This window comes from Muscardinus avellanarius (genome assembly GCF_963383645.1).
Source record: "Muscardinus avellanarius genome assembly, chromosome: 7".
Taxonomy (NCBI): Eukaryota; Metazoa; Chordata; class Mammalia; order Rodentia; family Gliridae; genus Muscardinus; species Muscardinus avellanarius.
The window spans coordinates 74,832,611-74,849,679 of record NC_137793.1 but is presented as its reverse complement, the minus strand read 5'-3'; the positions used below and the strand labels follow the sequence as shown (position 1 = coordinate 74,849,679).

General features: G+C 39.6%; 1 protein-coding gene across 2 annotated transcripts in view; it reads right to left on the bottom strand.

Moving 5' to 3' along the window:
* Positions 1-17,069, bottom strand: part of USH2A (usherin) — a gene marked incomplete at both ends in the record, with an annotated part of 871,783 nt that overhangs the window by 71,081 nt on the left and 783,633 nt on the right. For both annotated transcript variants that reach the window (XM_080698222.1, XM_080698223.1), the window contains 3 exons: positions 4,654-4,975; positions 7,871-9,387; positions 16,236-16,463. In XM_080698222.1, coding sequence (XP_080554348.1) covers positions 4,654-4,975; positions 7,871-9,387; positions 16,236-16,463 — 2,067 coding nt within the window. The remainder of the gene's footprint in view (positions 1-4,653; positions 4,976-7,870; positions 9,388-16,235; positions 16,464-17,069) is intronic.

The following is a 17,069-nucleotide window of genomic DNA, read 5'->3' as shown; positions in this document are numbered from 1 at the left end:
AGCTGATTGACAAATTCAGCAAAGTCACAGGTTACAAAATCAACCTAAAGAAATCAGTGGCTTTTCTTTATGTCAACAACAAATCCACAATGAAAGAAACAAAGAAAACAATTCCATTCACTATAACCTCAAAACCAATAAAAGACCTAGGAATAAACCTAACCCAAGATGTAAAGGACCTCTACAACAAAAACTATAAAACATTAAAGAAAGGAATTGAAGAAGACCTTGGAATATGGAAAGATCTCTCATGCTCATGGATAGGCAGAATAAATATCATAAGAATGGCCATTCTGCCAAAACTGATCTATAGGTTCAATGCAATTCCCATTAAAATACCAGCGACATTCTTCAGAGACCTAGAAAAATCAATCATGAACTTCATATGGAGAAAGAAAAGACCTAGAATAGCCAAAGCAATACTCAACAATAAGAAACATGCAGGAGGCATTACAATCCCAGACTTCAAACTATACTATAGAGCAATAGTAGTAAAAACAGCATGGTACTGTCACAATAACAGATATACTGACCAGTGGATTAGAATAGAAGATACAGAAACAAACCCACATATCTTTAGTCAATTAATCTTTGACAAAGGGGCCAAACACATACGCTGGAGAAAAGACAGCCTTTTCAACAAGTGGTGCTGGGAGAACTGGCTAACCATTTGTAAAAAGATGAATCTAAACCCCTATATCTCACCAAACACAGGAATCAACTCAAGATGGATCAAAGACTTAGAAATTAGACCTGAGACTGTGAAGTTAGTTGAGGAGAGCATAGGTTCAACACTACAACATATTGGCACAGGCAGCAACTTTCTCAACAAAACCTCCAAAGCTCATATTGGCACAGGCAGCAACTTTCTCAACAAAACCTCCAAAGCTCAGGAAATTAAAGCAAGAATAAACAAGTGGGATAGCATCAAACCAAAAAGTTTCTTCTCATCAAAGGAAACTATCAATAACCTAAAGAGGAAGCCTACAGAATGGGAAAGGATCTTTACCAGCCACCATTCTGATAGGTGGCTAATATCCAGAGTATACAAAGAGCTCAAAAGATTCTACACTAGCAAAACAAACAACCCAATCAAGAAATGGGCAAATGAACTAAATAGACACTTCACAAAAGAAGAGATACAAAGGGCCAACAGATACATGAAAAGATGTTCTTCATCACTGGCCATCAGGGAGATGCAAATCAAAACTACACTGAGATTCCATCTAACCCCAGTCAGAGTGGCATGCATAAAGAAATCAAACAACAACAAATGCTGGCGAGGATGTGGGGAAAGAGGAACTCTTTTACACTGTTGGTGGGAATGCAAACTAGTTCAGCCACTATGGAGATCTGTGTGGAGATTGCTAATAAAGGTGGGAATAGATCCACCATATTATCCAGCTATACCACTCCTGGGTATCTTTCCAAAGGGGTTGAATTCAGAGAAATACAGCAACATATGCATACCTATGTTCATAGCAGCACAATATGTAATAGCCAAAATATGGAACCAACCCAGATCTCCATCAACAGATGAATGGATAGCAAAACTTTGGGAAATACACACAATGGAATTCTATTCAGCCATAAAGAAGAACAAAATTATATCATTTGCAAGAAGATGGAAAGCTCTGGAGAACATTATGTTAAGTGAGATCAGCCAAGCACAGAAGAAGGTACATATGTTTCCTCTAATGTGCCCAAAATAGGAAACACAGAGGATACCAGTGGGACTCCAGATAATGGAGGGGAAATATCAAAAAAGTTTGAATGGAAAGATAGGAGAGGAGGAAGGCTGATCTTGATTAATGAGGGTCTACATCTGAACATGTATAAAATTATGAATATGACATGGTTAACCTGGACAACCATTGGTGGGAGGGGGGAAGGGAAAATGGGGGTGGTGGGGAGAGGGCACCAAATATAGTTTAAATATATGCTATTTATGTTCAATAAAAATTGTTAAAATAAAAAAATAAAATATTTTCAATGTAATAAATAAATAAATAAATAAATAAATAAATAAATGGTGAATCAATGCGTGGGATTGCATGAAACTGAAGAGCTTCTTTTCAGCAAAGGAAACTATCAGGAACCTCAATCGAGAGCCAACAGAATGGGAGAAGATTTTTGCCACTTACACCTCCGATAGAGGACTAATATCTAGAATATATAGAGAACTCAAGAAACTCAACACTAAAAAACCAAGTCATCCAATAACAAAATGGGCAAGCGAACTAAATAGACACTTCATGGAAGAAGCAATTCAAATGGCCAATAAATGCATGAGAAAATGCTCAACATCATTGGCAATCAGAGAGATGCAAATCAAAACTACCCTGAGATTTCACCTAACTCCAACTGGAATGGCAATCATTCAAAACACAAACAACAACAAATGTTGGTGAGGATGTGGAGAAGTGGAACACTAAAACATTGTTGGTGGGATTGCAAATTAGTGCAAGCACTTTGGAAAACAGTATGGAGAATCCTCAGAAGAATGGAAACAAATCTATCATTTGATCCAGCAAAATCACTTCTGGGTATCTACCCAAAAGGAAGGAAACCAAGTTACTAAACTAATGCATGCCTATCTATGTTCATAGCTACACAATTCACCATAGCCAAACTATGGAACCAGCTAAGATGTCCATCAACAGATGAATGGATTACAAAACTGTGGGATATGCACACAAATGAATTTTACTCAGCCATTAAAAAAAACTCAGTTACATCATTTTCATGGAAATGGATGGAATTGGAGGACATTATGCTATGTGCGATTAGTCAGTCACAAAAAATAAGAAATCAGATGCTTTCCCTAATATGTGAAAGCTAAGGAGAAATGGGTCATAGGAGGAACTCTAGATTAAAAAGGAAATCCTACAGAGGAGCAAACAAGACAACCTAAATGAGGGGGAGGGGGTGCCAAGACATCCTGCTGCCTCGGCATCTATGTGTTGAGACCCCACTCCACATAGTGAAATCGGCAAAAACGCCCCGAGAAGGAGGTATCGTCTCTGGCCAAAGTACCCCCCACTTTTAGATATCCTTCACTATTATTCCTTTTAACTTTCTACACGAATTGCTCCAGTGATGTAAAATTAGGACTATAAAAAGAAATTGAGTCCGTGAAAATAAACTCTCTAATAATTTGTTTAAACGTCCTTGGCTCTGCTCAACAACGCTCTGGAACAAGCGGTCCTCGGGCTGGGACAGGAAATACAGAATATCCACACGCTGCCATGCCAGTTTTAAGTATATTTGTGTTACCCCTATGCCATAAAAATCTTATTGTCCACACGCTGCCATGCCAGTTTTAAGTATATTTGTGTCACCCCTATGCCATACAATTCTTCACTTGATTGGAATAATACTATAAATCATCTGTTAGGTATTTGGAAGGATACAGATATTACACATAATTTGCAGCTTTTACGGTCTGAAATCACTACCATGAGCAAAGCGCATTTGGATGTTGAAAATATTAAAACTTTGGCTGATTCTTTATTGACAGGTTTAAAAGAACTTAATCCTTTCAATTGGACAAATAATATAATTGGCTTTGCAGTCATTGGAGCAATTTTATTTTTCATACTTCTCATATTTCCAATTGTCTTTCACCTAATCTGTCGTTCTATCTCTACCATTCAACGTGAATCCTATGCCTTTATTTTAAAATAAAAAATGGGAGAAATGCCAAGACATCCTGCTGCCTCAGCATCTATGTGTTGAGACCCCACTCCACAGAGTTAAATCGGCAAAAACGCCCCGAGAAGGAGGTATCGTCTCTGGCCAAAGTACCCCCCACTTTTAGATACCCTTCACTATTATTCCTTTTAACTTTCTACACGAATTGCTCCAGTGATGTAAAATTAGGACTATAAAAAGAAATTGAGTCCGTGAAAATAAACTCTCTAATAATTTGTTTAAACGTCCTTGGCTCTGCTCAACAACGCTCTGGAACAAGCGGTCCTCAGGCTGGGACAGGAAATACAGAATATCCACACGCTGCCATGCCAGTTTTAAGTAAACGTCATTGGCTCAAGAAGCCTTTGTCCACCTCAGATTCTTTCCAAAGCGTCGTCATTTAGGGACCTAAAGAAAATTCAGTCCCTAAAGGAGAAAGAATTGCTGCAGACAAGAGGCTGCAGAACTTCACCTGCCTTTTGCCCCATCTTTCTGAGGATTTGACCGGGAACGGACCATTACAAACCGACTGAGATTAGTTTGTGACAAGGGGGAAGAAGGGAATTCTCTAAAAAACACACAATATACTTAAACATATCGAAGTCAGCCACTAAGCCAAACAAGGGAAGGAGGGATGGGGAGGGAAGAGGGTGGGAATTGGTTAGGTGTTAAATAGGTGATGTGTACATGTATGTCCACACAAGTTTTTTACCCCAATATGATGTATGAATATAATGTACGAATAAAAAACTAAAAAAATAGAACCAAGTAAATGAAGAAGGCAAATGAATATAGCCTTCCCTCTCTTATTTACTGCCTAAAAATTTAAAGGATATTAGTACCTTCCTTAATCCCATGTTTCATTGATTGTTTTCTCAAATGCAAGCAAATTTTATAGGCAGGAGTTGATAGGTGCACAAAATCTCAGCTTGAATTTTTGGTAGTCTAACCATTTCTTACCTGATACTCATACTCTGTGAAAGGCAAGAGTTCAGAATCCATAAAAGAGCTTGAACTTCCATTATAAGTGAGCACTGGATTAGATTTTCCAGGCTGAGCTGTGATTTGTCTTCTGTACAATTCATAGTATAAAACTTTTCCATTTGGTTGTAATGGTCCTGTCCAAAAAAGCGAAATAGTGGTCTGGAATCCTCCTGGAGCCATCTGTACCTCTAGATGTGGAGGAGGCTGCATTAGAGGTGCAATCTCTGGGGTCTGCACTGATGTCCAGTCACTTGATGCACATCCCAGGGTGTTACAAGCTTGGATTCGTACTTCATACCTTCAGGACACAATGCAGAATTACAGATGATCAGTGAAATAGGTATTCATGAAACAAATCTTTAAAAGGCCAAGCATTTTCAGAAAATGATAATTTATATTTATTTTTATATGTTACTCTTTTTTAAAGAAAAACAAAGACCTGTATTAATGGAAAGTTGTGAACATTTTATATCTTTCTGGCTTTCTAAACTAAAGAAAAGATCCTCCTTTGTTTGGAAGGTGTGGGCACATTTTTCCCCCCTAAAAAGGGGTTGGAACAAATAAGCTCTCAAGATTCTTTCTAGCCTGTGACAATTGTGGTACTCTGCAAACATACTTAACATAGCAATGAAGAATACAGCCTGGGAGGTTCTACAGCCCTGGACTGCTCCTCTCTGCACTAGGGTTGAATGATTCCCCAGGAATGTTTCCAGATCATGTAGGAACATCACGGAGTTAAGGTTTCACTGGTAATAAATCCCCTCACCTAATACCTGACATCTTAAAACAGGCCTTTTTACACCACACAAAGACCTTCTGGGGCCAAAGTTAGTCCAGCCACACACTAGATTATCCATCATGGAGACACCTTATCACCATCCAGTTAAACTAAACTAATCAATTATGTTTTGCCTCATAGCTGGTCTCTGCCACTTGGAAAGGTTTATTTACATAGCAGGGACTTTTCTCTTCCAACAAAAAGGACTTTGGTTAGGGTTAAGTGCCTTTGGCTGCAAATGAGCACTTTCTTCTCTGTTCCTATGGCCAATTGATTTCATGACATCCCTAATTATCTCTCACACATCCTGTCACCTCTCTTTCTCCCTTATTTATCCCAGTCATAGCCCTTTTCTCCTACTTTCTAACTCCCTCTTTGCTCCTCTAGTCACTGACTTCAGTTCCATTACTTTCTTGCTTTTTCTTCCACTTACTCAACTTTTCAATTACACTTCTCTTTTTCTCTGTGACTTCTTTGTTTCTTTCTTTTTTTTTCTTTTTAGGTACTGGGAATTGAACCCAGGGACATTCTAGCTCTGAGCTACATCCTCAGCCCTATTTTTTATTCTTTATTTTGAAACAGAGTCTCACTAAGTTGCAGAAGGCTTCACTAAGTAGCTGAGGCTGGCCGAGAACCTTCAATCTTGTCTCAGTCTCCCAGGTACTGGGATTACAAGCATGAGCCACCATGTCTGGCTCTGTGATTTCTTCCATCACACCTTTTTTCCATCCTCTTTCCCTCCTTCTCCTCTCTTACCCATTTCCACTGTAAAGGGACTACCAGTCTATTGTTCAACAAACTCATCATTTTATATGGCAGATCTGACTTCTAAGTAATTTTGGGAGGTGAGTTTTAATTTTTCACATAGAGGATATTCATTTTCTGGTTTGTCTGTGGTAAATTTTGAATCCTGGGTCAGCTTCTTTTTAGTATTAAGGCATTCTCAGACCACTTTTTCCTACTGACCAGTGGGGGTGTACAAAGGTGGACACATTAATTTTCAAAATCCAGTAAACATTAATATGCTTTAAAAAACACAAAAGTAAAAAAACTGCAGGAACCTCAACTTTACATATCAGTGATATTCTGTTTATGCCATGAGTGTTACAGCTTAATTAGAGTAGTTAATGAAGAGATCTCTCGTGCAAATTTAAATGTCACTGCTTTGTTTATCAGACAAATCAACCTTTTTCTCTTCCATCCTTAAAAAAGTATCTTCATATCTAGAAAGCCATTTTATTCTCTAAAAAATAGCAATTCAAAGGGGGAGAAAAACTGACATGATTTTGAAACTTGCATATATAATCATGAAAAGAGGAAGCCAGTGTAAATGTACAGCTTTCAGCTAAAGTGAGCCTTTTTAATGTCTTGAATCAGAATAGGATACAAGCCAACTCAAATAACATGTGGATTAGCATGGAAGATACCTGGGGAACTTTTAATTACTGTTTAATATTTAATATGACCCTAAATAATTGTCATGAGTAGATGCATAAGACCATGAATGTTTCATTTAAACAGAACTATATATCAGAGATAATTAGAGGGGGCATCTAATATACACAGCAGTAGATTACAATTATAGCTGAATTTTTCCTATGGTGGGTGGAAACCAATATTCTTTCAACCTTTAATTGTTTAAAAATGGTTGTGTTTATTTTACTAAATTTTAAGCCTAAAATGCCTTTTATAACTTTTCTCTCTGGGAATGTAAGTTACTTAAAATGTGATAGGTTAAAATGCTAAGCAATTATTTAAGCTACAGAAAGATTGCTGGTGGCAAGATTTCTTTGTGTAGGGAGCAATGTGCTTTCACACATGTCACAGAACCCAAGCAGAACCTCCAAAAAAATATGAGCTAGCAATGTGGCACTGTATCTGCAGTAATAAAAATAAGGCTGAAGAAATCCTGAAGGGGACAAAGAAATAGTCTTAAGAGACTCATTATCCCTGGAAGGAGTGCTAGACTCTTCCTAAACATATTTTGGTTCAGTGAAAGTCTGCTGGTGATAGCTCTCACTCTTGTACTTTAATATTTCATTCTGTTTATGGTCTGGGTCAGGTGAGACCACCGAGGTGCTAAGAAACTGTCTAGAAGTCTATGTTTTCAGAAGGGACTCAATTTAGGTACCCAGCTCCATCTCTATACTACTTGTTCTAGACAGAATGATGAATTGAAAACACTCCAGAAAAATGGACTCTCTAAACATCACCTTCAGGAATCCTGCTCTCCAAAGGCTATGTAATGGGCATTGGGTAGACAAGGACACTCTCTGTCCACTGTAAAAGGCTAAGTGGCCAGGGGTTGGGGGATGTTACGCTTCTTGCTTTCAGAGTTCCATTAGAATTGACCAAGGGCTTGTACACTAGAAAGAACGGTGGTTTATTATCTGAGAATCCTGTTTGGCTACCCACCTGTGAAATGGCTTCAGCTCCTTCACTGGGAATGACAGCATACCAGAAGAAATGAGAGTTGTGTTTATGTGTATGACTTTGGTTTCTCTTTCAAAGAGCTCCCAGATGAAGAGGGTATAATTGATGATATTACCATTTGTCCTCACTGGAGGGTCCCAACTCACTAAGATCTCCTCAGGGCCCTTGGTCTGCAGTTTTGGAGGTTCCATCCCTGTGGGTGCTGAGGGGCTTGTTCTATCTTTGACAAGTGGGCTCGAAATACCCCCTTGACTGTTGTTGGCAGTCACTGTGTAGCCATATTCCATGCCCGGTGTGAGGGTGAAGTCATGATAGCGAGTTTCCAGACCAGTATATATGATAGTTCCATCCCTTCTAAGTTCATAACTTCTGATTTGGCCATTTGGGTTTCTTGGGGATTTCCAGGTGATTTCTATAGATCCTGAGCCTGTAACTTGCAATAGTGGGGGGTCCATGTTCTCTGGTGGGGCCTCCATTGTCCAGGCAGAATTGGACACACTAATGGTGCATCCTGCATTTGTGCAGGCAACAAGGGAGAAATTGTACTGAGAGTAAGGCTGCAGGTGGGAAACCAGCAAGGACAGGCCCTGCCCAGCAAAGTATTCCTTGCCATCACACCTGAGCAAGTATTGTGTGATCTTCCCATTTTGAATTAATGGTGGTAACCAAGATGCATTTATTTGACTGGCACTGATGGCCCAGAGAACTGGAGGGCTGACTCCTGATGGAGCAGCTTCAAGAGTTGTGATATTGGTATGTTGGCTGGTGGAGCAGCCCCCACTTGTGCAGGCTAGGATGGCATAACTGTAGGGGGAAAAAGGAAGCAGATCATCATCAGTGTAATTGAAAGTCATTGCATCAAAGCTGAAGGGATAGAGTATTCCATTCCTTTGCAGCTTATAGAACTGGATAATACCATTTGGCTGTTCTGGTGAGATCCAGGAAATCAACAGTTTGGGGGGATTCATAGATACATAAGATATCTCAGGAGGAGACAGACCTTCCGGAGGTGCTTGCAATGTCCTTACTACATTCCAAGAGCTACAGGTATGTCCTGCTGAATTCCAAGTGCAGATTTTATATTCCCACTGTTTCCAGGGCTGCAATCCGGTGTCATTATACATAAATGTATTCCTTTTGGTATTATATTCTGTGAAAACAATTTTCTCACTGGCCTGGATTGCCTGATTTCCCCAAGCTTTTCCCTCAAAGCACCTCCGAATCACTTCATAGCGAATTATCTTTCCATTTGGCTCAATTGGCTGAGACCAGCTCAGCTCGACACTAGTTGGCCCCACAGACTGGACTACAGGAGTCAACTGGGAGTCCGGAGAGGCTTCCTCTGTCCAGACATGCTGGGGTTCTGAGTGAGCACAGCCTGCCTCTGTGCAGGCCTCCAGCATCAGGGTGTAGAGAGTAGAGGGATCCAGGCGTCTGAAGAGAAACTGGAGACTCAGTCCAGTGTACTCTAGGATGCCGTCACTGAAGATGCTGTATGTCTGAAGGAGAGAGAGAGAGAGAGAGAGAGAGAGAGAGAGAGAGAGAGAGAGAGAGAGAGAGAGAGAAGGAGAATCATTTGCAGTACATCATTTCTCCATTTCTGATGAAGCAATGTATCCCCCTTTACCTTTGCCTCCCCATCTTGATAACTCTACACTAGAAAAAGCTTTCTGATATTAATTTTGGAAATGTGATTCTTTTCAATTAATATAAGGTCCACAGGAAGAGAAATACTTTTTCTTTAAAGGTTGAATAATAAGCAAGCATTTATCTAAACCTAAGAGCTATTGAACCTTATTCTTTGGCTTAAGTAGTACTCATGAGATCTCTCTTATTTTATTTTATTTTTTTTACTTAAAGGGGAGTATCAATATCTCCTCTTTTATAGATACTATGTGCTTTTGATCTCATCTTGACTAAAAGAAGTAGGGCCTATATAAATTTCTAAATTGTCTGTTATCCACTGCATTTTCTGAGAAATGGAACTGTAATGACTAATTATTTGTTAATACAAGTGCCAGGGCTGAGAATGTGCATGTCCATTTAGCTCTCTGTCTAGGCACACATACACATATGATATATGTATGTGTATGTATGTATATATATATATATATATATATATATATATATATATATATATTACACAGACATACAATTTTGGTTACTAGAAGATGGAAAAAAATCACTTAGTTTTTTTCAGATACCATGGAAGAACTGATTGCTTCTTTGAGGGTACAGTTTTTTGCTCTAGGGGAAACTATCTGAGTGCTCATTATACAGACATAAAGCAAGCTTTTGCTTCTGTAATATTTATTGTTCTCTCCAAGTGGTAGGAAGTAACTTAATTTTAATGTAGATGTATTTGAACAGTGGGTTCCCATTTTTCCTGCTCCAGTTTCTCTGAGAAATATGCCATGCATCTGTGGACAATGCTCTGTGATTCTTATTCTCAGGAGGGACTGGACAAACATTAGAATCTCATAGAAGGTACATCTAGCTTGAATCATTCTTGCAGGTGTTTTCTGAAAAAGCTTAGCTTAGATGGGATTTTAATATCCTTTAAGGTTATTTAAAGTTAAACAGCCTAGACTTTTTGGAAAGCTACTTGTATTTTCTTGGGTTACTTGTAATTTCATGTGATTTTCTTGTTGAAGCCCTAGGGCAAGACTACACCCCTAAAAGAAGGAGAAGGGCATATTTTATGGAAGGCACTTAGATTCCAACATCAACTCACAGGCTTCTATGGATCCCTGGCAGCCCTTGACAACCCTATTATTCACCTGGCCAATCAAGTCTCTTGTCTTTCCTATTTTCTCTTTAGCTTCCACAGAAGAGAGAAAATACTACCCTTGACTTTCTGCAATGGGCTGATCTCAGCATAATATTCTCCAACTCCATCCAATTTCCTGCAAATGAATCATTTGGTCTTTTTTTTTTTGTAAGAGGGTAATTATTATTTAAAACCAAATGTCTCAACACTACAGTCTTGTAGCTACTGCCTCATCTCCATGGTTTCATTTTATCTAAACTTTTTAATTTACTTTGTGTGTGTGATGCTGGGGGCTGAACCCAGGGCCTTTAGCATGCCAGGCAAGTGTTCTACTATTGAGTTACACTCTCATTTCAAACTTCTTTAATGAGTTGCTATCCTTGTTTTTCCATTTGCCAGATTCTCTTCAAGCCATTCTACTTGGTTTCCCATTTCACTGCTTGATCTTCTCAAGATCACAGTGACCTTCTCATCTCCAAGTCCAGGTCACTGATATGGTCTCTCAGCAGCATTTGACATACTTTCTCTTCACTTTCAGGAGACCATTTACCTATTTTTCCCTCTACCTCACTTATCTCTTCTCATTATTTTTGTGTGTCACTGGAATTGAACCCAGGGGCATTCTACACCTGAGCAACACCCTCAGCCCTATTCTATTTTTCACTTTGAAACAGGATCTCACTAAATTGTGAAGGGCCTCACTAAGTTTCTGGGGCTGGTGGTGAATTTTCAATCTTTCTGTCTCAACCTCTCAAATACTAGGATTATAAGCATATGCCACCACACCTGGCACCTATTTTATTTGTAATATTTTACTGGTACTACATTGTAATTATACATGATAGTAAGATTCAAAGTGAAACATAAATACTTACACACATTACTTGGTATATTTTCCTTCATATCCCATCCCACTCTCTCTTCCTTACCCCTCTGTACATGTTAGCTAGATTAATGATGATACCTTCATGTTGGATATAACCTTATTTGGGCCTATGCCTTTCTTAAGCCTTTCTTATGCCTTTCTTAACCTTCCTTTTCTCGCTCTCTTCCAGTTTCCTTCCACTATTCTACTAGTCTCTTTCTTCATTTGGCTGAAGTTAATTTTATTTCCCATTTTTGTTGTCGGCTTCAATTTCACATATAAGAGTAAACATATGACCCATGGTTTTCTGAAACTGGCTTATCTCACAGCATAATATTCTATAGTTCCATTTATTTCTTTTCTAAAAATGACATAACTTTGCTCTTCTTTATGGGTGAGTAAAATTTCACTTGTGTGTAAAGGACATTTTTGTTATTCATTCATCTGCTGATGAATACCTAGGTTGGTTTCATAATTTGGTTATTGTGAATTATGAGACTATAAACATGGGTATATATGTATCTCTACAATATTTTAAGTTTAATTCTCTTAGAAAGATATCTAGAAGTGGTATATCTGGGTAATATGATGGTTTCATTCTTGGCCTTTTGATGAATCTCCATATTGATTTTCATAGAGGATGTACAAGTTTACAATCTTACCAATAGTGTACAAGAGTTTTATTTCCACACACTCTCATTTGAATTTATTATTGTTTGTATTCCCAATTATTGCCATTCTAACTGGAGTTAGATGGAATCTCAGGGTAGTTTTATTTGCATTTCTCTGACTCCTAATGATGAGGAAAAATTCTCAACAAGACCCCCGAAGCTCAAGAAATAAAAGTGAGGATCAATAAACAGGATGCCATCAAATTTAAAGCTTCTGTACAACAAAGGGTACAATCAAGAGTCTTAAAAGAGAGCCTATAGAATAGGAGAAAATCTTTACCAGCTGCTTCTCTCGTAGAGGGACTTATTTCTAGGCTATATAATGAACTCAGAGAACTCAACCTCAACCCCAAAAATAACCCAACTAAAAAATGGGATATTGAACTGAATTGACAGTTTTCAAAAGAAGAAATACAAGTAGCAAAAAAAAAATGTTCATGTTTCTCTTTTTAGTCATCTTTGCTGGCTTCTCTTCCTCCTCTTGACTTCTATATTTTCTATGCCTCAGATCTTGAGGCATAGAGTTTTGTCCAATACTAGTTTTGTATTGGTCAATTGCCAAGTTCTCACCAATACTAGTTTCAGTCTCTCCATAGCAAATCTCCTCCAATACTATGGTTTTAAGCAATACTTATGTACTAATGATCCCCAAATATCAACCCCAATGAAGACCTCCTTTGGGAGTCCCAGACTTGTCTACCTGCTCTCTCAAAGATCTTCCCACCTTCCATTCTCAGTAAGTAGCTTAAGGCTGAAACCCAAAGTCAAACAGAAGCACTTTTCTCTTCATATTCCCTATCCAGTCTATTAACAAATTTTGCCACTTCTCCCTCCTCCTCCTCTTCCTCCTCCTCCTCCTCCTCCTCCTCCTCCTCCTCCTCCTCCTCCTCCCTCTCCTCTTCCTCCTCCTCCTCTTTCTTCTGCTTCTTCCGTATAGGAGATTGAATTCAGGAGCATTCTACCTCTAATTTACATTCTCAGCCATTTTTATTTTTTATTTTGAAATAGGCTCTCACCAAGTTGCTGAGGCTGGCCTCAAACCTGTAATTCTCTGGTCACACCCTCCCAAGCACTGTATTACAGGTGGGTACCACCACACTGGGCTACCTCTACTTTGTAAACATACCTCCAATCCACCCATACTTCTCAACTTTACAACTCTTGCCCAATTCAAGCCATCATCAGTTCTACTATGGGTTCCTCAATAGCTTCTGTCTCCACTGATATTCTTGTGTGTGTGTGGTGTGTGTGTGTGTGTGTGTGTGTGTGTGTGTGTGTTATTGGGGATGGATCCCAGGGACATTCTACCTCTGAGCTACATCTTCAGTCCTGTTTATTATTCTTTATTTTGAAACATGGTCTCACTGAGTTGCAAAGGGGTTCACTAAGTAGCTGAGGTGGTCTTTAAACCATGATCTTCCTGTTTCAGCCTCCCAAATGCTGGGATTATAAGCATAAGGCACCACTCCTGGCTCCTTTAATATTCTTATAGTTCATTTTCTACACAACAGCCAGAGTAATTTTGTAGTGTAAATTTGATCATGCTATCTCTTTGCTTAAGGCCTTCATTAAATTTTCATTGCAGTTGAAACAGATTACCTGCCCTCTATCCCAGGCTACAAGTTGGATACAGTTTGCCTCCAACCAGTCCCTCCAACCTCTTCTAGCACCCTCTTTCTCTCTTCCCCAGTACTTCATCCCCAAAAGCTTTCTTCCCTTTTATTGAATGCACCAAGTTTATTCCTGCCCTAGGCCTTGCATTGCTGTTCACTTTGTCTGGTACATTTTTTTCCCTGTATTTTCACATGACTGACTCTGTCTTATCATTCAGGGCTCAGTTCAAATGTCAACTCAATTCAAATGATTATCCATCCTAAAATTGCCTGAGCAAGCATAATCACATTACTCTATTTAATTTTCTTGATAGCATCCATTGCTATCTGAAATTATTTTGTTTATTTGCCAGCCTCCTATTTGCCTCTGTCCCTCCACCACCTATACATTCCCCCACACTTATTCACACACGTGTGAGGGCAATGACAGCAGGAGACTCTTCTGTCTTGTTCACTCTTGAATAAGTGCATAGCACTTAGTAGAAGCTCAATAAATATTTGGTGAAATGTAAATGAAGGTAAGAGGAGTCAATATTCCTACTGTCAATCATGCTAAGGAGACATGGGCGCTGGGATGGAAAACAAACACTGCAAGGAGGGGCTTTGGTGCAAGTGAGGGGAGAAGCTCTTTTCTCTGAAGAGGCCTGAGGGCTGGGATTCAGAATTGAAGGTTGTTCATCCTGAAGCTCAAGCATCCTGCTCCTGGGTGGGGGAGTCTGGAGCGAGGCAGAGCGGCAGCCCACAGAGAGGCCTGTGAGGATAGACCTGGGCCTTTGAACTCCAGTTACAGTTTTGAGTTATTACTACACATAATGTTCTGCTATCATCTGTTCATATGATTATTTCCTTCTTTCTTTTCTCTCTTTTTTCTTTCTTCCTTCCTTCCTTCCTTCCTTCCTTCCTTCCTTCCTTCCTTCCTTTCTTCCTTCCTGTAGTATTGAGAATAAAATCCATAGGGTTTTTAGGAAGCTCAATTAAAAGTTGCAACAGAGTCTTACCTGTAATTAATGTGGTGGATCTCTGTCACCCTGAGAAACAGAAAAGGAAAGGGCAGTGGCTGCCACAGGGCCAGGCTGGGCAGTTTCAGCCTATGGAAGGTAGTAAAAGAAGGCCTAGGGCATGGAATGCTAGGGCCACTGGAGGGCAGCAGGTGGACTGACAGGTGAGTTGCCACAAACTTGGGGAGGAACATCAGAAAGGGAGATGAGGTGTTGTTTCCACATGATGAGGGTCCAAAGTGTAGAAATGTAAGAAATTTTTACATAGAGGCTGGGGAAGCCTGGGATATATGTGTGACAGTGAAGACTATTTCTCCTGGCTCCATACAGAGGTCACATGGCTTGCATAGTGATCTCTGTTAAAAGTGCAAATTAGGTAAGGCTTAAGCAAGTAAGTAGGTAGGATAGTTCAGGTGGCAGTAAAAACAGACAATTAGGGTCAAATCTGGTATGACTTCTTGGCTTCAAATTCCAACTCAATGATGTAGCTCAGTGACAAAGTGCTTGTTTTGGAAGTGCAATGCTCTGGGTTTGATTCCCAGTGCCAAAAAGAAAAAGTAATAGCTTGATCATTTACAATGTGGGCTTGAGCAGTTATTTAATTTTATGTTTTTTGTTTTTGTTTTGTTTTGTGGCATTGGGAATGGAACCAAGGGCATTCAGCCTTTGAGCTATACCCTCAGCCCTTTTTATTTTATTTTTTTACTATGAAATAGGGCCCAAGAAAAAATTTTAAATTATTTTTATTTCAAAACAGGGTTTCACTAAGTTGCAGAGGGCCTCACAAGTTGCTGAGGTTGGCTGTGAATCTGTAATCCTCCTATCTCAGCCTCCCAAGTATGGAGATTATAAGTGTGCACCGCCACACTAGGCTCACCTAGTAGGATGTGAGGATTAACAGGAGATAATCTATGGAGAGCATTAGCATACTGCTGGGTCATAGGAAGCATCAAATACACACACATATGAGTTAGTTTTTTCTGATCTGTGACTAAGTACCTGGAGGAGCCATCAAGGAGAATTAAACAGGCTGTGAAGAGAGCTTTCCCACAGTGACCTGATGGCATATCAGGTCTCATCTAGAGGACACCAAACATGATTTGTTATTATTATGGCTAGATATAGAATGGCCCATTGAAGAGGTCATAAATTGGTGTTTGGGGCTGATGTAATTGAGTTATGAGGGTTGGAGTCCCAGAAGTGCATAAATCAATTATAATGGCTTTACCTTGGTGGAACTCTGTAGGCCAGTTGGGTGTGACTGAAGGTGGGTCCCTGGGGATGCAACCTTGGGGATTATGAGAAGAGCCCTTCCCTTGCTTCTAGCCTCCTTTTCTATGATGTGAACATGGCCCATGTGCTCTCCATTCCTCCCTTTAGATTGTGTCTACAAGAATGCTGATGGATACATTTGTGCAGGTTGTCATTACCTTAATCACTCCATGGGTTTTCTTGGGTTCTGACCACTGCAGTAGCAATGCCCGGCCGTTCTCTTTCTGTTCTACCATAAAGTTGCTCAGTCCACTTGGGGAAGATTCTAAGGTATGAATCAGAGTCCAAGGGCTTGAGACTTCTCCTGCGTGGTTTACAGCCACCACACCGATGTGATATGTGGTGAATGGTTCTAACCCAAACAGGTGGGCTTGATGGCTTGCTCCCTGTAAAAAAAAGTTGACAGGTCAGGGTTTTTTCCAGAAACTGACAATAATGTCTAGAAATTCATTCTCTGAACGATATGCCCGAAAGCGCATCAGTGACAGAAGCACAAATACCACAGCAAAATTTGGAACTGCTCTGAAATTACTAAGAAACTGCTGAGATCACTAAGACATCTGTATCCAGATGCAATGGCACATGCTTATAATCCTAGTAGTTGGGAGACTGAGATAGGAGGATTGCAGGTTCCAGACCAGATTCAGCAACTAATTTGGCTATTTCAAAACAAAAAATTAAAAGAAGGGCTGAAGGTTGAGTTCAGAGGTGAAGTGTTCCTGAGTTAAATTCTCAGAATCAATCTCTCTCTCTCTCTCTCTCTCTCTCTCTCTCTCACACACACACACACACACACACACACACACACACACACACACACACTACGTGTGTTATGTGTGTTTTTGCTTGTTTTTGTGGATAGCCTGAAATATAACTTAATGTATGATTTTAGATGCCCAAAGTGTATTGGTCAGATAGGATCCTTGCCTTTTCAAAATTTACAACCCTGAAGGATAAGTCAGTGGGAACAGCCAGGCATGGTGGAACACATT